The sequence below is a fragment of the Papio anubis genome, chromosome 18 (assembly GCF_008728515.1).
Source record: "Papio anubis isolate 15944 chromosome 18, Panubis1.0, whole genome shotgun sequence".
In the NCBI taxonomy this organism is placed as follows: Eukaryota; Metazoa; Chordata; class Mammalia; order Primates; family Cercopithecidae; genus Papio; species Papio anubis.
In genome coordinates, this window is record NC_044993.1 from 5,692,448 (window position 1) to 5,715,883 (window position 23,436).

General features: G+C 51.3%; 1 protein-coding gene across 4 annotated transcripts in view; it reads right to left on the minus strand.

Annotated features, from left to right (window-relative positions):
* The window catches only part of WFDC1 (WAP four-disulfide core domain 1), a 34,033-nt gene extending 12,474 nt beyond the window's left edge, over positions 1-21,559 (minus strand). Inside the window, exons 1-2 of one of the 4 annotated variants that reach the window (XR_641694.4) lie at positions 20,497-21,556; positions 2,500-2,692 (exon numbers count right to left, since the gene is read on the minus strand). Coding sequence is in view for 3 of the 4 variants with exons in the window: in XM_009196960.4 (XP_009195224.2) it covers positions 2,500-2,692; positions 20,497-20,640 (337 nt within the window). In the remaining variant the exon portion in view is untranslated. Of the gene's footprint in view, positions 1-2,499; positions 2,693-20,496 lie in introns of all 4 variants that reach the window. The other 3 variants (XM_009196960.4, XM_003917251.5, XM_009196959.4) reach the window with 3 other exon arrangements.
* Between the last annotated feature and the right edge of the window lie 1,877 nt (positions 21,560-23,436).

Here is a 23,436-nt window from a genome sequence, read left to right on the forward strand (position 1 = left end):
CTGTACAGGACAGTGCCCCCTCCTCTGCCCAGCAAGTAGAATCATCCAACTCCAAATGTCAATATGCCAAGATTGTGAAATCTGGCATTAGATAGCGTTGTTGTTATTACTAACTAGTGGTATGATTGCTTTTCCTGCTGGCCAGTGAATGAATGAATGAGTCAATATTTATTGAGTACTATGTGCCCGGAGACCATTTTAGACGCTGGGGTTACAGCAGTGAATGAAACAGACAAACTCCCTGCCCTGTGGGGCTGACCTTCAAGTGGGGAGAAAACGGTCAATGAACAGACCAGTAAAACACAGTCTTCCAGATTATGCTACAGAGAACAATTAAACAGCGACGGAGGGTGAAAAAATGGCCAAGGAGGGGCTGTCATTTAGAGAGGGAAATCTTTCCTGAGAAGCGGCCTTTGGAAATAGATCTAAAGGAGGCAAGGAAGTGAGCCATGGGGTGTCTGGGGGAGGATAGTCCTGGTAATGAAGGACCCCACATGTGGGCCCAGGTGCCAGGGCAGGGGCCCCACATTCCCACACTCATGGCCTAAGGCAATGAACACTTCTCTAGTCAAACAACTGGATAGAAACTGCAGTTCTGCCTGCTGTGTGACCTTGGGCAAATGATTCAACTTCTCTGAGCTTCAGTTGTGGCATAGGGCTGATAACAGTCATCTCATCACGCTGTGTGAGCATGAATTGAGACGATGCATGAAAAGGCTATTGGGAATGCCATGTACAGTTGTGTCACCTGTGCACTGCTCAAAAGCACCTGGTCTAGGCAGGAAGCAAGGTTAGAATCCCTATGCCAGGTCACATTCCAGAGGAAGGGGCACCCACCCAGAGGGGAGTGCCTTTATGTGCTTGTCCACCATAAGGCGCAACATTTAGTTTTTCTTATGAAGGCTGAGTAGGAGGCTGCCTGGCCTGGAGCAGTGGCCAGGTCCTGCCCAGAGGCAGTACTGAAACAGTCCCTGTCTGTTTTGATGAGCATCATAAGACTGTAATTATGAGCATGATTAAGTGTGCTGAGTCCCCTGTCATCGCTGTGACCTCACCCCAAAAGAAACAAAGTGAGGTCATTCTTGCCATCTCCAACTCTCCCCTCGGCCTTGGGAGGAGGGGCTGGACTACCTTCTCGAGCCGACTTCTCTAATTAAGGCCCATGGGAACCCACAGCCTCTCACCCAAGGTACAGTTCAAACAGCTGTTGTTATCACCCTGAGCAGAGCTGAGGGTGGAAAAAACTTCCTTGCCCCAAATCCTACCCACTTAGGGGCACATTTTCCTCACCCAAGGGCACATTTTCCCCAGGAAATAGCTACTTGTCCACTCTACCCCCCACTTACTGGCCCCCACAGGGTCACCTCCTTCCCTTCCCAAACCTTCTCTCCAAAAGAGATCTGAAACTCCATCCTGCCAATGACGAATCCCTGAACATTGTTTCTCCCCAAGAGGTTGGTGTTCTGATTCAACACACATCTCATTATCTGCTCCCAGCCCCGCACAGCACTGAGCACTTCCGAGTGGCAGCTCCACCGTGAGCTGCACGTTGTCCCTTCCCTTTCCCTTTCCTTCCCTTTTTCTTTTCTTTCTTTCTTTCTTTTTTTTTTTTTTTTTTTGAGACAGAGTCTCACTCTGTCGCCCTGGAGTGCAATGGCACAACCTCAGTTCGTTGCAACCTCCGCCTCCTGGGTTCAGGTGATTCTTCTGCCTCAGTCTCCCAAGTAGCTGGAATTATAGGCTCCTGACACCACGCCCAGCTAATTTTTGTATTTTTAGTACAGACGGGGTTTCACCATGTTGCCCAGTCTGGTCTTGAACTCCTGCCCTCAGGTAATCCACCTGTTTCACAGGAGAGGAGACTTAAGAAAGTGACAGCTGGCCAGTGGATCTGAAGCCATGCACCCGCTCCTCTGTGGGGCACACCCCGTCTCGATTGCTAAGCACCCGATCTCCACCTCAAATACCCCAGGGCCAGGCATGAGAAGTGTGGCAGGCCTGGTGGGGGGAGTGGGAAGCTAGAGGACACTCCCCATCCAGGGGCACCTGACGTTCCAGCTGGTGGCAGCTGATATTTTAAGGAAAAGCCTCGAATTTGGATGTTTTAAATGAGAAATCCCACTGCACCCCCATCCTCCTATCAGCAGGCATTTTCCCGGGAATGGGTGTCTGCTGGACTGTGGCTCCCTGGAGGCATCCGGGGTCCCTGACCCCACCCCATTGTTATAGGAAGTGGCATTTTCTCCAGAAGGGCGTCTCCCACAACGCAGGTCCCCAAGGGCAGTGGGACATACAGCAGGTGCACAGCAGCGTCACACCTGCTCAAGGAGCGCCCATCCCAGTTCACAGGTGCGCAGTGGAGGCGTCAGGGACCCACCCAGGTGGCCCAGCTTAAAGCCCAGTTCCTTTTTCCTCTCCCCAGAGTCAGGCTCTCTCCCACCCGGGACAGCTCTGTTTACCTGTTCTCCCTCAGGCCCCTCCCTCGGGCCCAGGACCTACCTGGCGGGGGCGGCACGGCCTCCAGGCAGGCGTAGGCACATCCGTTGTAGCAGCAGCGCCGGTGCCGCGGGCACTCCGAGTCAGCCTGGCAGCGCACGGCCTGGCAGGCGCCGGGGGGCATCGTCCGCGGGGGCGGCGGGCAGCGGTCGGCTCGGGGCTGCCGGGAGCCGCTGGGCGCGCCCGCCTCCTCGGTCTGCGGGGAGAGGGCGGTGTCAGCAACTCTGGGAGAGTCCCCGCCCGCCGGGAGCGTGCACGGGAAGGGCCAGTGCGCCGGGGTGAGAAACAGCAAGCAGGCAGAGCCAGACTCCGAGGGCGGCTCAGAGGGTCAGCCATACCATGTTTCTCTTTATAACAGCCGGCAAGAAATAACTGAAAGCCCAGAGCAAAAGGATAAGCGAATCTTGGTATGTTTGCTGGAGGACAATTACTTAAGTATCTGCCCTGTGTGAGAGATAGATTATATATAATACATAATATATATGGTATATATGTATACACATATGTATACATATGCATGCATGTATGCACATGCATGCAGACACATGTCTCTATATACATATGTATATGTACATATGTGTGGATTTCTTATAATCCATACGTTTATATAGGGCTTTGAGAATTTACAAATTATACGCCGAATGATTAAATCCATGCAACAACTTCGTTACATCTCAGAAAATAATGAAAAGAAAAAAGCCAGATCAAAAGAGAACACCACAGTGGGATTCCACTTATATTTATAGCTCAAAAACAGGCCAAGATGATGTCTGGCATAAGAAGTCAGGAGGAATCTGGTGGACAGTGACTGGCTGGGAACACGTGGTCTAGGGGCTGGCTCTGTTCTATTTCTTGGCCTGGGGGCTGGTTACATGGTGTGTTTATTTTATGGGAATTCGTGGAGCTGAACACTTAGGATTTATGTGCTTTGAAGTATTATTTTTGTTTGTTTGTTTTGTTTTTGAGATGGAGTTTCACTCTTGTTGCCCAGGCTGGAGTGTAATGGCGTGATCTCGGTTCACCACAACCTCCACCTCCCAGGTTCAAGCGATTCTGCTGCCTCAGCCTCCTGAGTAGCTGGGATTACAGGCATGCGCCACCACACCCGGCTAATTTTGTATTTTTAGTAGAGACAGGGTTTCTGTATGTTGGTCAGGCTGGTCTTGACCTCCTGACCTCAGGTAATCCACCCACCTTGGCTTCCCAAAGTGCTGGGATTACAGGTTTGAGCCACCATGCCCGGCTTGAAGTATTATGTTGTAACAAAAAGTTCAAAAATAAGATATAGGGGCCAGGCACTGTGGCACACATGCCTATAATCCCAGCACTTTCGGAGGTTGAGGTGGGTGAATCTCTTGAGCTCAGAAGTTTGAGACCAGCCTGGCCAACATAGCGAAACCCTTTCTCTACTTTAAAAAAACAAACAAAGATTAGTTGTGACATGCTCATTCACTCCTGTAGTCCCAGGTACTTGGGAGGCTGAGGTAGGAGGATGGCTTGATCCCAGGAGGTCAAGGCTGCAGTGAGCTGTGATCGAACCACTGCACTCCAGCCTGGGCAATAGAATGAGACCCTGTCTCAAAAAATAAAAAATAAAAAATAAAAAAAAAGAAAAAAGAAAAAGAAAAAAAGATATAGTACTGTACTTAATATATAGGAATATGGGTGAGTGACCAATAAGATCAATATTTTAAAGGTAAGACTGAGAAAGTTTAAGTAACCAGGCAAACTGCCCTGGGTCCCCTGACACCGGAACCCATCCACGCCAGTAACACTGTTCTGCTTCTGTGAAAATGGGGTGTGTGGTGGGCAGGTTGTGCACATTTGCACACACACACAGAGTTAGATACAGGATAGATTACTTGGAAAAAAACTACCTTGGCTTGCCCTGCCTCCTGGCCTCTGCCTAAACTGTTCCCTTCATCTAAAATGCTTCACCTACTTAACTCCCCACAAGTCCTCCCCCAACATATTCAAAATCTGGCCTGCTTGTGCTGGCCAAGTACATAGGGCATATCTACAAATTAGATTAGTATACAGCCATGAAAACCTGTCCTTAAGGTGTTGGCAAAAAAAGAAATAAGACTCAATGTGCCACATATGAAAGATTGCCAGGATGTGGTGGCTGGTGAAGAAAGCCACGGTTCGGAACAGCGTGTAGGTTCTGCCCCATCTGTGTTTTTAAAAATGCACACAGATGTAATATGTATATATTTGCATAGGCTTAGAACGTTTTTGGAAGGATACACAAGATCACACAAGAAACCATTATGAAAGCTGCCTCTGGAGAGAAGAATAGGGTGTAACGCTGAGAGAGATTTCTTCCTATTGTACACTCTTCTGCACTGGTTCAATATCTTTTTACCATGTACACATTACTTTTTGAATTTAAAGATGTACAGAGTGAGGGCACATCGTCCAAGCCCCTGCTCAATCTAGACTTGACTCACAGAACCTCACAAAGCTACTGAAGCTGCTTTAATGGCAGTGTGGGCGCCGTCACCTCCAGGCCTTTGCCCAGGCTGTGTCCTCTGCCGAATACCCATTCCTTCAGGTCTTCAGAGGGACCATTCCCCCATACTCAAATCAGTGCTCATAGCTGGGATGTGCTTCCTTAACACCAGCCCTCCCAGGCCAGGGGTAGAGCCACGCCCCTCCCCTCCCCCTCCCCCCCACTTCTGTGTCCCACACCCGCCCTCCCTTGTCACTCTTGCTCCGTAACCGGTGAGCGACCCCCTCAAGGGAGGTCCTCGAGTCTCCTGTGTCTCCTCATGCACATACAGTTGGCTGAATAAAGGTCCCCAGAGACACCAGGCCCTACTCCCTGGAATCCTACGTGCAAAGGAAAAAGGGTCTTTGCAGACGTGATTAGGTTAAGGAGCTTGACACAGGGAGATAATCCTGCATTTTCCGGGTAGGTCCTAAATCCCATCACAAGTGTCTGAGAAGAGGGGAGCAGAGGGAGATTACACATGCACGCACACACACACACACACGCACACGCATGCACACACGCACATGCACATGCACATGCATGCACACATGCACACACATGCACACAAGAAAGTCATATGAAGAGGGAGGCAGAGATGGCGTCTACAGACCAAGGAATGACCATGATCGCCAGCAGCCACTGGAAGAGAGATTGGCAAGGAAGGAACCTCCGGAGTGGGGGGCGCGGCTCTGCTGACCCCTTGATCTCAGTCCAGTGAAACTGATGCTGAACTTCTGGCCCCTGGAACCATGAGACAATTCATTTCTGTTGGTTTAACCGCCCCTCCCACCCCAGTTTGTGGTCATTTGTAACGGCGGCCCCTGGAAACTTGGTATCTGTCCCGCTGCCTGGCACATTCTGTAAATGAATGCCACCCCAGGCCCAAGTCCCCATCAGTGCCTCCACAGTGGCCTCATCCCTGGCTCACTGCCTCCAAATCCATCCATTCTCCAAACTGCAGCCCAAAGAGGCTTTATGAAAGGCACCTGTGGATTCGGTCACCTCTGTGCTGCAAGTCCCCAGAGGCTTCCCAGCACTCTCGGGACAAAGTCCCAGCTCCCCACTCAACCTCCAAGCCCTGTGCCAACCAGGTACATGTTACTTTTTCAATTTAATAACTTAGATATAGGATATATTGGCCTCATCTCATCGCCCCGACCCTCCTGTCCTTATATGCCAGCAAACTGCCCTTCCTCCTCCCCACGCCCTCCAAGCACATTCCTCTCTTCAAACTGTTTCCTCCAACTGAGCTTGTCTCATCCAGCAGAGCAGAGGGGCAACCAGAGTGGGCTCTGCAGCCAACGGGTTTGGTTCAAATCCTGGTTCTAGGGCTTAAATCCTTTCTGCCACTCACTTGCTGTGTGACTGTGGGCAAGCCTCAGTTTCCCCCTATAGAACTTCCCTCCTGGGGTACCCTGAGTCTACACCCAGGATGGCGTCTATGCCCAGGATGGCATCTACAGCAAGGATGGTGTCTATACCCAGGCTGGCGTCTAGCACAGTGCCACTGATCTTCATTGCCACATGCTGGTCCTCTGCCTGGAAGGCTTCCCGTCCGCTTCTATTGGCCAAACCACCCTTCCGTCCTCAGCTTAAACGGCCTTCTGAGGGCAGCTTTCCCCAGACTCGTCGGGATGTTTCTAGTATGGTCCTTCTTCATTTTTAGGCCCTCGCCACCCCACACTGAGAGCAGAGGCTGTGTCTCTCCCTGCCTGGCTGGGGCGGAGCGCAGTCCTGCGTCCCTATCTGGGTAGCTGCAAATGGCACGCGGTGCCACCAATGCCCTGCAGGGGGCACCAGGTCCCCGGGAACAGGTCCTGGCTGGGTGCCCCTGGGAACCGGTGGGATCACCAAGGCCAGAGGTTTTCAGCTGCCCCCAGGGAGCCTCAGGGCCTGAGACTGAGGGCATGAGGGGTGGAGAGCAGGAATGGCCAAGCAGGAGGGGGGCCTGTGTGGCAGGAAAGCCTGGGGAGGGGGGCCCGTGACCCCCATCCCTGCTTCACCCAGAGAACCCTTCTTTTCACTCTTGTAGACATTGGCTGTTAAATTCACAAAAAGTGAAAATGACCACTAAGCTGGCATTTGGTAGATATGGAGACGAGGCCTTAAGGAGGTGAGTGGTTTTCCCCAAAGACAGAAGGGAGGCCAGAGCGTGGATCAGTTCTTTTATCACCCCCTTCTCCATCCAATCTCCCTCAGCCCTGTAACCATCACTAATAACTTTCCAGCCACAGCAGGTGTATAATCCCATGCCATTAGCTCTTAGTTCACTCGCTGCAGAATTAACTAAATTGGACCCATGATGGGGTCCGCTATTTTTAATCCTCATCTAACATGACAGCCGCCCCAGCCTCCTTCGGAGGGTGGTTAAGAATGCACCGTACGTCGTCGGGAGGGAGTGGCTTATTTTTCTGCCCAGCTTATTTTTCCATCAAGCCTCATTTATGAAATTTAATGGAACCGGGTGATCAGAAGCAAAACACTTTTCAGCCACCTCAAATGCCTCCCAGTCTCGTGACTTCCTTAATGGCAGCCCCAGACGGGAGGGTTCGCAGTGATCAATTTTAGATGTGCCGCTGTCTCAGAGGAAAATTCAAAGGTCGTTTCTCAGAATTTGGAGAGAACAAAGACATAAGCGCCTTAGAAACCCCATCTCCCGAGTTATTTACTGCGTGGCTGAAACAACAGATGGTCGTGAGTGATAAAGCACTGATTTCACTGAGAGGTCCAGATTAAAGGATTACATGTTTTGAAAAATATTTCATGTCACGCAAGGTGACACTCAAAGAGGGTTCTAAACAAAGGTGTTTTCTGGAGTTCAGAGAAAGAACTTTTACTCAGAGAAACAAACAGCTTGCCCTCCAATTTATTCCTGGCCCCCAAAGGGTTAAAGGAGTGAACAGCCAAGGTTCTTGGACTGCAGTTGGCTTCCCTGACCTCCTCCACATCTCTGACGTCTCTTCCCACACTCCCGTCCTGACTCATTCTCTCCAGCCACCCAGTCCCACCTCTGGGCCTTTGCACTGTCTCTTTCCCCACCCACCCACCATATCTGCCTGGCTGTCACCTCCTCGGGGTCTGCTCACACAGCCCTCTCTTCCTCCTCTCTCTGTTGGTGGAGCTTCACACCCCTCATCACTCTTGGGTGGACTGTGTATTTAGGACTCATTGGTTCGCTGTTTTTCTCCCTCCTAGGGACAGGAACTTGGTTTTGTTCTGACCTGTGTCCCTGGCTCCTAGGGCAGTGCCTGGCACATAGCAAGTACTCAGTACGTATTCTTTGGGTGGAATAAAAGTTGTGATGATGATGATGATGATGAAGATGAGGATGATGATGGTCAACACACCCTGGCAGCTTGCTGGGCACCCTTCTAAGTGCTTAACACGCATTAACTGGCTGATCTGCACATGGGCCCTGTGCAGTGGGTTCTGCAGAGCGGGGGTCCTGCATGGGTGTGGGGGCAGCCCTTTGTGTTTGTGTAAGGCTGTGCTATGGGCAAGCATCGTCACCCTCCTATGCTCGCTTAATGTGGATGTGAACTAGGGGAGTGGGTCTTAATATCCCACACTCCACAGATGAGGAGGGATGTTTTCAAAATGTAAAGCTGGACTCGGCCGTCCTCAGTTTCTGAAGACTCGCTGCTCCACCTGGCCTTGGAGCCTTCCGCATGCTGTTCCTTCCACCCGGAACGCTTCCTAACTCTTTTTCACAGCTGAGCTTCCTCATCCTTTGGGGCAAGAACTTAGGAGCCCAAGATGGAAGGGACCGAAGCTCATGACCTCTCATACAGCAAAGGCTGCTTTGCACAGGGATTAAGGGCTCAGGTGTAGGAATCCAGCACGTCTGGGTTTGAACCCCATGGCTGTGTGATCATGCAGGAAAATCACTAACTTATCTGAGCCTCATCTGCAAAATGGACACAAAAGTAATACCTGTTGCCAGTGTTTGTGGTGAAGATCAAAAGAGATCACACCTGTGTGTGCTCGGCTCAGCACTGGCAATGCTAATCCATAGTTCACTTGATTTTTATTCCTTTTATTATTATTGAGATAAGGTCTCACTCTGTCACCCAGGCTGGAGTGCAAAGGCACGATCTCGGCTCACTGCAACCTCCACCTCCCAGGCTCAATCAGTTCTCATGCTTCAGCCTCCCAAGTAGCTGGGACTACAGGTGCCCGCCACCATGCCTGGCTAAGTTTTTGTATTTTTAGTAGAGATGGGGTTTTGCCTTGTTGCCCAGGCTGGTCTTGAACTCCTGAGCTCAGGTGATCTGCCCGCTTCAGCCTCCCAAAGTGCTGCTGTTACAAGTGTCAGCCACCATGCCTGGCTCCTTTTATTATTTTTAATCAATGGACTCAGAAGCCTCTCGTCCCATAGTAACTTCATTCTTCATCTCTTCCAGTCTTTCTTCACTTCCCCTGTATCCTCCCTCAATTCACTCACTGATGATTTAGTGAACGCCCACCATCTCCATAGCATTAGGTTAGATGCTCAGCAGGTGCAAAGGAAACCTAAGGAGCTCCAATCCAGCTGAGGCTGCAGATACACGTACAAGAAACCCACCAGTGAAATGTGGGATTGGATAACCTCCTCATTTCTGGATAAGACCAGGGCAAACAACTCGCAGAGTTCCTAAGAGAAGGGGCCATGCGGAAACAACCGCCCAGCGTGTGCAAGAGCACTGCCCTCGGAGGATCACCTGAAGTTGCCTCCAGCCCTCCCCGGTAGGTACCACTGCTGTCCCCATTGCATAGGTGAGGAAACAGAGGCACGCAGTCACCATACAAAGACACCAGGCTTAGAGCCTGGGCTGTGTGATTCAAGCTCACGGCAAGGGAGGCAGCATTTAGTAAGCTCTTACTCTGTGCTGATGCTGTGCTGGGTCCTCACATATCCAATCTTCAGTGTCACCCTCTGGAGCTGCTGCTATTCTAAAACCACTTTACTGATGAGGAAACTGAGGCACACACACACAAAAACTGAAAGCATTTGCCCAAAAGCAAGCAGCTGTGAAGTGTCAGAGGCAGAATTCGAACCTGGGTCTGTCCTACTCCTCCAGGGGCATTCCTAACCCAGGAGCCTGGACCTGGGAGCTGCTTCCCAGCGGTGCCTGTCAATTTCTTCCCATTCCTTCAGTCCAGGGGCTCCCTCCCCCTCCCAAAGTGTTCCCTCTGCCCTCCCGTGGCCCAGCCCCAGCTCAGGGTGGAGTCAAAATGGGGGGCCCCGAGTACATATTTGTCCCGGCCCCCTCTTTGCAGCCCTTCCCTCCCAGCTTATGTTGCCTCTCAGATGAAAACAAAATAATGCCGCATGAAATCCCTCTGAGAAAGGAGGACACTCACCCCAGACAGACGACGTTTTCGTGAAAACCGCAGAGCAACCCATGATTTCCAGCTTTGATTTTCATTCCTGCTCAGGGATTGTATAGTAAGTCTATTTCAAAGCAGCCACTGAGCACACATTCATGGTACAACTCAGACAAGAGCTCTCCAGTTCTGTATGCCTTACCTGGATGAAAATGATTCCCGGCCGGGTGCGGTGGCTCACACCTATAATCCCAGCACTTTGGGAGGCCAAGGCAGGTGGATCACCTGAGGTCAGGTGTGACCTGAGACCAGCCTGGCCAATATGGTGGAACCTTGTCTTGACTAAAAATACAAAAATTAGCCAGGCGTGGTGGCGGGCGCCTATAATCCCAGCTACTCAGGAGGCTGAGGCAGGAGAATCACTTGAACCAGGGAGGCAGAGGTTGCAGTGAACTGAGATGGCACCACTGCAATCCAGCCTGGGTGACAAGGGTGAAACTCTGTCTCACAAAAAAAAAAAAAAAGATTCCCTTAAGATTTTCGACCTGGTGGCTATTTTGTTCATATAGATGAACAAAAAGATTTGCAAAGCCATTCTGCCATTGATATCCCTAGGAAGCAGGTGGGGAAATGCCCATTCTGGGCTCCGGCAGTGGGAACCCTAATTCAGCAAGTCCAAGTCCAGATTCTATTAAAGCAAACAAGCTGGATGTGTAACCAAAGGAGGCTGGATACATAAGTGAAGGCACAGGGAACGCCACACAGGCCTTAGAAAGGAAGATGCCCGGGCGTGGTGGCTCACGCCTGTAATCCCAGCACTTTGGGAGTCCGAGGTGGGTGGATCACAAGGTCAGGAGTTCAAGACCAGCCTGACCAAGATGGTGAAACCTCCTCTCTACTAAAAATACAAAAAGTTAGCCAGGCATGGTGGCGGGCGCCTGTAATCCCAGCTACTTGGGGTGAGCTGAGATTGCACCACTGCACTCTAGCCTGGGCGACAGAGTGAGACTCTGTCTCAAAAAAAAAAAAAAGAAAGGAAGATGCCAATCTACCATGTTAACATACTTCCCACAGATTATTAAGTGAAAAGGCAACATATAAAACAGTGTGAATAAGCCAGACACCAAATAGCACATACTGGATGATTCCATTTCTATGAAACGTCTACAAAAGGCGGATCCATAAAGACGGAAAACGGATTGGTGGTTGCCAGAGGCTGCGGGAAGAGAGAAGGAGAACTGAAGGCTAATGGCTGTGGGGTTGCCTGTAGGCACGACCCTGTGAATATACTAAACACCACTGAATTGTACATTTGAAAGGGTGAATTGTCTGTCATGTGAACTTCATTTCAATAAAAGAAATTTGAATCAGTATGAATCAAATACCACTAAGAAAAAACATGTGTGCTGTAACTGCTTCATGAAACAATCTAGACAGACGCCCCAGAATGTCACCAGAGTTTACATCTTGGAGGAAGAATTCAGATCATTTTTACTAATTTATAACTTTCTCTGTTGTCTGAATTTTTTTTTTTTTTTACAGTAAACGTCGTTCTTTTAATAATCAGTAGAAGAATTTATAAACCATTTCCATTTAGGGAAAAAGAATCCAATCTCCAGAGCTGCCACCAAATCTACCCACATCCCTCCCTCAGTGCTCGCCACCCCCTTCCTTCCACATGCAGGAGCTTTTACCCTTCTTTGGAAAGTTCCAGCAGCTTAGCGGCCAGACCAATAGAAATGCACCCCAGCACTGGTTTGCATGGTGGAGGAAGAAAGCCAATTTTCCTCTAAGCATTACTTGCTCTTCCTCTGGAATTTGGACGTCAAACATCTAAAAATATGTCTCTCTCTGGAACAGTGGGCTTAGAGTTCAGCGTGCGTAGATGAATGCCATTTCCTGGTGCCCGGCGCCCTTAGCACTGGGCCCTGGGGACAGAATTTGGCACAAGGTTAATAGGACTTCCTCAGAGGGAGACCAAAAAAAGAGAAAGAAATTCACAAGACTGCAAACTCGACCAACTCTTCCCGACAATGTCGTTGTCAATCAGTGCACCCGAGAGTCCTCTAGAACTTTCCATCCCCTCTATTCTGTTCCAGAAAGTTTTAACATAATTTATTCATTCATTCAATAGTAAATTCATAATTCCCAGGCCCACTGCATTTCAGGCACTGGGCTGGAAATGGGGAGTTCCGAGTTAAATCAGAAGACATTGGCCCTGCCTTCATGTGGCTCAGTTTCAGGACAAGTCACAGACATCGCACCAAACAGCACACAGATAAGATGAACGAATTGCTTTTTGTGGTCATCTGCAAAAGCAGTTAGAGAGAAACCTAAACAAATCATACCAATAACAACAACAGAGCTAAATGCCAAGAAGGAAGAGCTGGGCTGTTATGTAAACGTTTAAGGGAAATCATAACGAGGCGTTTGCGGAGAGGCCTTGGAGGAGGTGGGCACGAAGCTGCCATGGCCCACGAGCCGGAGTGGGCACCGTGAGCGGACACTTGCTGAAAGGCTGCCTCTTGGTGCTGGGGACACAGAGGACTCACAGGGACTCTATGTGCCATCACAGAATTCCTGAGAGGTGCCTCAGGTTCTCGCTGCTTTTTAGAAAAATTATTGTGGTAAAATAAATATAACATGCAATTTTCCATTTCAGTCATCTTAAGTGTGCAAGTTGGTGGCATTAATTAGATTCACGATGTGTGCAACCACCTCCATGAGCTATTTCTGCGGCTTTTTCATCACCCCAGGCAGAACCTCTGTTCTCATCAGACAGCTGCCCCCCATTCCTCCCTCCCCCAGTCCCTGGCAACCACGAATCTCCTTCCCATCCTGCTGGATTTGCCTCTTCTGGACATTGCATCCAAACAGTGTCACATGCCTGTGGCCTTTGTGTGTTCAGCGTCATGTCTTCGAGATTCATCTGTGCAGTGGTGTGTGTCCAGGCTCCGCACCTTTCTATGGCTGAGTTCTAGTCCCCTGAGTGGACAGATTGCGATGTGCTCAGCCCATGGGCATCCATCTGCCTCCGCCCTGTGGCTCCGGTGAGTCCTGGCACAGAGGTGTCCTGCTCTCCTGTCTCCCTCTCCCAGGTGATAACCACACAGGGACCTGGGATGCTTCTTTACTTGTTGATGTCCACCTGGAATTTCAGGGCTGGAACCTCAGATGAGGAATCTCAGGCCCAGCGAGGAGAAAGTGATTTGTCCAAGGTCCCCCAAAAGTCAGCTATTCATGGACTTTTCATTCCTTCCACTCGCCCATCCATGCCAGGTTCTGGGCTAGACACCAGGGTGTGGCCAAGCCTACAATGAGTTTGCTTCACATCAGTACGGCACACCCCCTCTCTCTAGCACCCAGGCAGCTCCGGGCCTTTCCTGGGGTTCTCAACCATGAGCCCTGGAGGCTCCCTCCTGGGTGCTGCTGGGGGTCTCCGGAGCCCACTGAGCACCCGCTGACGCCCAAGACAGAAGCATCTTAATGGTCTTGATGATGAAGTCCTGCAGGGTGTGAGCTCACATGGTTTGAGGAGCAGAGAAAGCTCCCAGAGACTGGGGATATAGTGATAGCCCCCCCTGTCCCCAGCCAAAACAGCACAGGTAAGTCATTCTCTTCAATGGTCTCACTTTCCTTGTCAGTGAAATGCCTCTCAATCAGGGTTGCCAGTTGCAATCAAGAGAAGCTAACTCCCTTCCGTCCCAGAGCAGGCTGGATTCGTGTCCCAGGGAGCTGCAACAAAATGCCACACACTGGGGACTTCAAACAACAGAAATGGATTCGTTCCCAGTTCTGGAAGCCAGAAGGCCAAGACCCAGGTGTTTGGCAGGGTGGGTTCCTTTGTGGAGGCTCTAAGGAGAAAACCTTTCCATGCCTCCCCCAGCTTCCAGCGGTGGCTGGCCGTCCCCCATGTTCTCTGGCTTGTAGACGCATCACTCTGATCTCTGCAACGCTCTGTCTTTACGTGGCTTTCTCCCCTTGTGTCTCTGCTTCTGTGTCTCTTCTCCTTTGTTTTGTTTTCGTTTTTGTTTTGGGAGATGAAGTCTCATTCTGTTGCCCAGGCTGGAGTGCAATGGCACGGTCTCGGTTCACTGCAACCTCCACCTTGCCTCCGGGGTTCAAGCAATTCTCCTGCCTCAGCCTCCCAAGTAGCTGTGATTACAGGCATGCACGACCGGAGGACAGGGTTGTGACAGGCCCGGGCAGGAGTGCAGTGGCGCGATCTCGGCTCACTGCAAGCTCCGCCTCCCGGGTTTCACGCCATTCTCCGCCTCAGCCTCCAGTGGCTGGGACTACGAAGCCATGCCTGCATGACTAGTTTTTGTATTTTTAGTAGAGGCCGGGGTTTCACCATGTTAGCCAGGATGATTATAGATCTCCCTGACCTCGTGATCCACCCTTTCGGCCTCCCAAAGTGCTGGGATTACAGGCTTGAGCCACCGCGCCCGGCCCCGGCTAATTTTTGTATTTTTAGTAGAGACCAGGTTTCACCATGTTGGCCAAGCTGGTCTCGAACTCCTGACCTCGGGTGCTCTGTCCACCTCGGCCTCCCAGCCTCCCAAAGTGCTGGGATTACAGGTGTGAGCCACCACGCCTGGCCTCTTCTCCTTTTCTTATAAGGACACCAGTCATATTAACTACCCACCCACCTCCAGCATGACTTCGTCTTATTTTGACTAATTATGCCTGTAATGAACCTGTTTCCAAATAAGGTCACATTCACAAGGACCAGGAGTTAGGGGTTGGATGTATCTTTTGGGGGACACAGTTCAACCCACAGCATGGATCTGACAGAATTTGAGGGCAGGGAGTAATTTGGGAGGGGATACCAGGAAGCCCCATTTGGGGAGTGGGGAAGCTGGGCAGGAAAGGGAAGGTGCCCCTTCAGGGAGTGCTAATGGGCAGGTGGCTACCTGGGCACTGGAGCTCAAACCCAGTGGACCTTGGAGAAACCGTGTGGAACACTCCTCACCCGTGTCCCACCAAAGGTGAGAAGCCAGCCGGGCCATCCGGCTCCAGTTCCATTTGCTCCTACGGGTGTTACCTCCCCGGCACCTTGGCCTGCCTGTGTGTGGGCTGAGCACGCTCCTGCAGCCAGAGAAAGCCTTCAGGCCAGCAGACACAGATGCTTACGGTACAAAGATGAAGGTGAAGGTGAAGGTGAAGGTCAGAACTCATGGAATGGTGAGAGCACAGCTCCAGGCCATCTGCCTCTCCCACTCTTGCTATCTCAGCAAAAAATAAAAGGATATTTGGAAAGCTTTCAAGAGCTCACAGAAATAATGGGGGAAAGGAGAACTAGGTTGGGGAACTGAGGAATGCGAGTTGTGTGGGCCACTGCTGGCTCCTACGGTCCCCTACTGCTATTAGCACAGGGGGTGCCTCCAGACAGATGGGCCCCCGTCTGGCAGGATGCATTTGAAAGAGAAAGTGGCATCTGTTGCTTCTGGCTGCCCCTCAGGAGGACAGGCATCTCTGGGCAGGGTGCAAACTGAACCACCATTTCCAGTTGCCCCGGTTGGGTGCTTAGAGGGGAAAACAAACCCACAGTCACACTGACAGCAGGGGCCGTCCTGCCCAGTCCAGAGGCTGCGCAGCACCCAGACCCACATGTGGCTGCCGTGGTCCCCACCTGGTGGATTTGTCGAGAGGCTCCCAAGCGCGAATGCATGGCAAATGCTTATCCTGACACAGCATAAGCGCTCAGTAAATCATTGTTCTCAGGAGTTTTATCTAATGCCAGGAAAGAAAAGCCAAAAATACCAACTCCACAGAACCGACTGAGCTCCATGGAAAGGTTATTGGACTATTTACAAACATTTTGCTTCTGTTTTATTCAGTCTCATAAATATTTGGTTCTGGAATGGGGTTTTTTGTTTGTTTGCTAGTTTGTTTGTTTGTTTGAGATGGAGTTGCACTCTTCTTGCCCAGGCTGGAGTCCAATGGCACGATCTCGGCTCATTGCAACCTCTGCCTCCCAGGTTCAAGCTATTTTCCTACCTTAGCCTCCCGAGTAGCTGGGATTACAGGCGTGAGCCACTGTGCCTGGCCGGGAATGGGTTTTTAAATCTGTCCGTAGTACACATCTAGGGAATGCAGTTCTGTGCCAGGCAGGGAACCATAGGCTCCATGGTCTTTTTACTGAACCCTGCAAAGAAGGCACTGCTGTGTCCCACGCTGAAGATGAAGAAACTGAGGCTCAGATAGGAGAAGGAACCTCCGGAAGGTCTTAGAGAGAGAAGGTGGGAGACCCAGCACTTCTCATTAGAAGCCTCCCCTAAGGGCCTCCCATGGGAATGGAAGGGAAGAGACTCTCACCCCTCCTCAATGCCTCCCCTCTGGCCAGGTCTGGTCTCCCAAGCAGCTCTCAGATGCACCACTTCTGCCTGTGAGCTGAGCCTCGGCTCCTGCTGAGCCTTCTTCCAGGAATGGCCTTCCTCCTCCTAATTCTTAATCCTTCCCCAAGCTCCAGTCAGGGTCTCTTCCTCCCATGGGAATGGAAGGCAAGCGTGCTCGTCTCTGGCACTGTCTCTGCATGCTTAGACCAAGACGCATAAACAGCACTCAGAACATTAACCGACCCCACTCTAAGAGTCCAGTCCCCTACACAAAAGTCACTCTGCTGGGGGACGAGGCTTTGACAAAGCAGAGCAGGCTACCGGCAGCCATGCGCTTGCTCAGGACTGAGCCACCAGCTCTCCGCACGCAGCCTTGGCCAGTTTCCAAGGTGTACTCACAGCATGGTTGATTTCAGGCAACCCACGTGAGGCCACTGAATGGGAGTAGGAAGAGATGTGGAGTACCTTCTCTCCTAGTCATACCACACAGATGCAAGAGACATAAAACCCCAGGAGCAGAGAGAATAGCAAAATGGAGCAATACAATTGGAAAGTGACGCATTTCTAATAAGAAGTATTTCCTGGCTGGGTGCGGAGGCTCACGCCTGGAATCCCAGCACTTTGGGAGGCCGAGGCGGGTGGATCAGCCGAGCCCAGGAGTTTGAGACCAGAAAAATTCCATCTCTACTAAAAATACAAAAAATTAGCCGGGCATGGTGGTGCATGCCTGTAATCCCAGCTACTCAGGAGGCCTAGGCACAAGAATCACTTGAGCCGGGGAGGTGGAGGTTGTAGTGAACTAAGATCACATCAAGAGACTCTGTCTTAAAAAAAACCAATTCTTTCCTTTCTTTTTAATATAAATGATTTAGTTGTAAGTTTATATAACTTAATCTGTGATCATGGCTGTGCGGAGCAAAACTGGCTCTCCAGAGGGGGTGCAAGCCAACTTCAGCCCACACCCAGCGTCTCCTCACCCTGACCAGCCCATAGCCCTTGAGGGACAGAGCCCAGGCTGAAGGTCTGACTCAGCGTAGGGTCAGAAAGTAGTGCCTCATGGGGAAGTCTCGACTTTGAGCATGTGAGGGCTGCTTCCTATCACCCCAAAGTCCCTGTCACGTGTTTTGGTGGAAATTAGAATCACAACGAAAAGGCCATGAAAGTTGTAAGTTCTCCATCTTCATTTCCCAGGTGAGGACTGAGGACCAGAGAAGGGCAGTGAGTGGTCCAAGATTGCACAGCACATTAGAGATGTTGCTGTGATGAGTTCTAGGCCAGGCGCTCTTCCCAGCCCTCCCTGTCCTCTGAGCCACAGCCAACAGCCTGTCTTTGCCCAGGGCTCTCTGTGAGGCACAGTTGTTCTTTTTTTTGAGACAGTTTCACTCTTGTTGACCAGGCTGGAGTGCAATGGCGCGATCTCAGTTCACTGCAACCTCCGCCTCCCAAGTTCAAGTAGTTCTTCCACCTCAGCCTTCCGAGTAGCTGGGATTACAGGCATGTGCCACCACGCCCAGCTAATTTTGTATTTTTAGTAGAGAAGGGGTTTCACCATGTTGGTCAGGCTAGTCTTGAACTCCTGACCTCAGGTGATCCACCTGCCTCGGCCTCCCAAAGTGCTGGGATTACAGGCGTGAGCCACCGCGCCCTGCCGGCACAGTTGTTCTGCATAAACCTCGCCTGTGTCTAGGCGCTGAGGAAGGAGGCCAATAACTGTTGATAACCAGGGAGTTTCAGTTCAGCGCGGGGCCAATTCAAAGCACTTGCATCCTGACCAGTGGTGGCTACAAGAGAATCAGTTCCTGCAGCCCACCCAGGCCTGTGTTTCAGAGACTCCCCCGAATCCCACGTGCACATCAACCCCGACCGTCCTATGTGGATGTCACGGTGCTGGCTCCTATGACATCTTGGGACATGGTGGAGATAAAATCAGATGACATATTGGGAATCTCTCTGTGGTTGTAGAACCAAAGCACTACAGGTGAGGGTTAAATCATCCTGTTGCACCAGAGAAGAGCACAGAGGAGTCAATACAATCTGAGAAGAGACTTTCACCTTCCTCATTGCCTCCCCTCTGGCCAGGTCTGGTCTCCCAAGCAGCTCTCAGATGCACCACTTCTGCCTGTGAGCCTCGGCTCATGCTGAGCCTTCTTCCGGGAATGTCCTTCCTCCTCCTAATTCCTAATCCTTCCCCGAGCTCCAGTCAGGGTCTCCACCTCCTCCAGGAAGCCTTAGGTGACTACACCATCTCACATGAGCTTTCCCTTCTCCAAGCGCCTCATCATTTCACTCTACTACTCTCTCCACCTCTTGGAGGCCTCCTGTCTCCCACCACGAGCACGTGGCCAACATGGAGACTATGAGCACTGGAGGCCCAGATTTGCCTCAGTACAGTTTCAGACACCCCACCGTGCCTGGGGTCATTAATCATTCTCCCTTTCCTCTTCTCCAGCTGGCAAACTCCTATTTATCCTTTAAAGCCCCAGGTCCAATGTCCCCAACCCTGAAAACCCTGTCCGACTCTCCTGGGGAAGAGCTGCACACACATCCCCTGCTACAACTGCATCTGCTCATAATTCATCCACAAGAATGTACCAGGTGCCAACTTAATGGCAGGCACCAGGGGCACACGCTAGTGAAACAGAATCCCGCCCTACCCCAAGGAACCTACATGCTACCCTGTTAGGCAACACCAACCAAAGTCACAATTATTTGATTGAAAGCTGCCAAGATGTACTGCCAGCTTGCTCTGTTGCAAAGACGTTCTGCCTGCTGAGTCATTTAATCCTCACGCAGGTGCTGTGGGTGCCAGCATTACCTTCTCGATCCCTCTGTGTGCTGACAGTGTCCTGGCTCACTCTGTCCCTGCGGATCTGTGATCTCTGGGGAGTGGGAGGAAGCAAAAATGATAGGCTCCTCCACCCTATTCTCTCTCCTAGTTCCCTTCCCACTTTATTGCTTCCTCAGCACTCGCAAGCTGCACACACTAATAAATGAGATCTCTCTCATTTATTCTCTGCTGCCCCCAGCCCCCCAGTGAGTTCTCCAAGCAGAGATCTGAGGTCTGTATCCCCACAGCCTAGGACAGTGCCTGGTAAACAGTGGCGACCCAGACATAGTTGTGAGAAGGAGTGCATCCCTCTCTTTTGCAGATGAGATCGCTGGGGTTCAGAGATGTCAAGCAGCTTGCCTGAGAGAAGTCACGCAGCTAATGAGCAGCAGAGCCAGATTCACACCAAGACAGCTGGCCCCAGGGCGTGTGTTTCTTGCCACTCACTGCCTTGCGCCTTCTCTTTGTACTGCCATCATTTGTCACCCAACTGCCTCTGCACCTCGGCCACGCCACCCTTGAGGATGGGGGCTGGTACCTCCTTCATCTTACACCCACAGGACCCCAGACAGTGCCTTCCCCAGAGCGGTTTCTGCTAAATTCTGTTTAGCAGAATGTATTCACTCTGTTTGCAGAATGAATAAACAACCACATGAATGCGTAAGTATATTTCACAAACATTTGGTACTGATCATGGAGACGGAATGCTCCATTTAAGTCCTGGGGCTCTGAAATTAGATGCTGTCTTTCAGAAGCATGTATACTTTTGTAATAAGGCAAAAGCGAGGCACGATTCTTTTGCACGCATGTGATGTGTCTTTTGCCTCTTGACTCACAGGCAAGGGTCCTTTTCGGGAGGTGAACCCCATCTGCCCACCACACAACTCAGACACACACGGATAGGAAGACGCCTGCCCTGCCACGTTTTGGGACAGCACTTACAGGAGAAGGCAGTGTCCAGGGATCACCTCTCCTCAAGGCTGCCTCCCACCCACAGAGGCTGCCCCAGTCTCCCCATCCCAGGCACTTACACGGGATTTCTCGGCCAGCCTCGCAGGCAATGCCCGTTTCCAGATATTCTTGGCAGAGCTGGCGTGGAGCAGAAGTAGCGAGAGGCACAGAGCCTGGATGATCTGCCTCCTGCGGCTGCCCGGCCCCACGCTGGTTAAAGGCATTTCCTCACTGGGCAGCAACCTTCCAGACGCACACAGAAGAGGGGCCCCCTCGCCGCGTGGGCCTGCGAGTGGGGACAGGAGCGTGCACAGCCTGCTGGACTTCCTTAGTTCCACCCAGCAGAGTCCCTCGGATCATGTGTCCGCGTCCAGCACATGCCCCTTCCTCGATGGTGGCTGGCCTGCCCGGTTATTTTTAGCTTGCCCTATAACATCTGGCCCCAGAGACTCTGACCAGGGCGTCTGCAGTCCAGGCAGCTCAGTGGGCGGTGGCAGCAGGAGGAGGGGGCACCGGCTTGCTTGGAGACGTGGCCGGGAGTGGCCTGTCACTCTCCACTCTCCATAATGAGCACTTCCTTGCAGGCTGGGGCGGTCTCCTCCCGAGGAGGTGTGCTTGAGGCAGGGCTTGGGGCTGGACATGCAGGGGAGTGCAGCAGGATGGATGGGGGCTCGGCTGTTACCTTGTTCACATTTCAAGCTGGGCTGACAAACGATCTGCCCATAAAATGTCCTTTGGAAGAGGCTGCTGGACGGGGACTGGCCAAAGGTGCAGCTGTGAAGAGACATCTCCCACCCTTGCACCCCCCAGGGTCCTCCTCTCTGATGTGGGCCTGTGGGTCGTTCCTCATAGCGTGTGTTTCTTGTGAGATTTAAATGAAATTGAGCACATGAAGCATTTCACACACAGAAGTGTGCTGTCACTGTCAGCCTGTGTATCTGCATGTGTGCATGTGTGTGAACGTGTATGTGCATGTGTGCACGTGTGTGTTTTACAGGAATGTAGCACAGTGGGCTCAACATTTCACAAACTGTATATTCCCTTGTCTGTTCTCAGCACTTCCAAGACAGATACTGGTTTTTTGTTTGGTTTTGTTTTTTGAGATGGATCTCGCTCTGTCGCCCAGGCTGGAGTGCAGTGGCGTGATCACAGCTCACTACAACCTCTGCCTCCCGGGTTCAAGCGATTCTCCTGTGTCGGCCTTCCAAGTAGCTGGGATTACAGGCATGTGCCACCACGCCTGACTAATTTTTGTATTTTTAGTAGAGACTGGGTTTCACCATGCTGGCCAGGCTGGTCTCAAACTCCTGACCTTAAATGATCTGCCCGCCTCTGCCTCTCAAAGTGCTGGGATTACAGGCGTGAGCCACTGCACCTGGCCCCAAAACAGATACTGTTTTGATGCCCAATTTACAGATGAGGAAACAGAGGGGGCTGCCTGAGGTCATGCAACAGCAGCAGAGAGGAGGCTGGAACCCAGGTAGGTCAGACCCTGTGGCACCTCCTAGGTGAAGCAGAAGGGACCCAAGCACTAGGCTTGACGCAGCTGCCTGATCCCAGCTCAGCCTCTGTGAGACGCTGGAAAGCCTCTTGCTCACAGTCCTCAGTTCTTTCATCTGTAAAAGGGGCATGGGAAAGCACCTGCCTCATGAGGTTGATGTGGGGCTACAGGAGAGGGTGCCAGCCGTGCCCAACACTTGCACAGAGTGAGTGCTCGAGAAAGGTCAGTTCCTCCGTCCCTAGAGACCCTCACTCCCCACCCCCTGGCCAGCACAGCCTTTAGAATGCCCTGGGCAGGCCGGGCGTGGTGGCTCAAGGCTGTAATCCCAGCACTTTGGGAGGCCGAGGCAGGTGGATCACGAGGTCAGGAGATCGAGACCATCCTGGCTAACACGGTGAAACCCCGTCTCTACTAAAAAATACAAAAAACTAGCCGGGCGAGGTGGCGGGCGCCTGTAGTCCCAGCTACACGGGAGGCTGAGGCAGGAGAATGGCATAAACCCAGGAGGCAGAGCTTGCAGTGAGCTGAGATCCGGCCACTGCACTCCAGCCTGGGTGACAGAGCGAGACTGTCTCAAAAAAAAAAAAAAAAGAATGCCCTGGGCAGGTACCATCAACCCCTCTCAGCCTTTTGGTGAATGACAATAGTAGCAAACAGATACAGTCCGTGTAGGTCAGGTGCAGTGGCTCACACTTGTAATCCTAGCACTTAGGGAGGCAGAGGATCCCTTGAGCCCAGGAGTTCAAGACCAGTCTGGGCAACATAGTGAGACCCCATCTCTACAAAAAAATAAAAATAAAAATAAAGTAGCCAGGCATGGTGATGCACATCTGTAGTCCCAGCTACCTGGGAGACTAAGATGGGAGGATCACCTGAGCTTGGGAGGTTGAGGCTGCAGTGAGCCGTGATCACTTTGGGAGGCCAAGGCGGGCAGAACACTTAAGATCAGGAGTTTGAGACCAGCCTGCCCAGCATGGTGAAACCCTGTCTCTACTAAAAATACAAAAATTAGCCAGGCATGGTGGCACATGCCTGTAATCCCAGCTACTTCTTAGGCCGAGGCAGGAGAATCACTTGAACCCGGGAGGCAGGGGTTGCAGTGAGCCGTACCACTGTACTCTAGCCTGGGTCACAGAGCAAGACCCTATATCAAAACAAAACAAAACAAAACGAAACAAACAAACAAACAACTTAAAAACCATCTAGTCTGTGGGTTAGACAATGTTTGAAGCACTTCCTGCATTTTAATGCATTTAGGTCTCCTATTAGCTTTATAAGCAGGTGCTGTCTAGGGCCCCATACACAGAGTGGTTAAGACACTTGCCCAGTGAGCAATGCAAAATTTAAGTTCACCATCAGAGTCCTGTAAATGCAGGAACCCAAGAGTGAGAGTCTTTTTACATTTTAGACCCTAGATGCCTCCTTTGCCTCCCACTGGGGCCAGCCCTGGTCATTACCTTACCCTAGATTCTAGAATATTCGTTCATTTCTTCATCGGGAAACTACTGGCTGAGCCCTT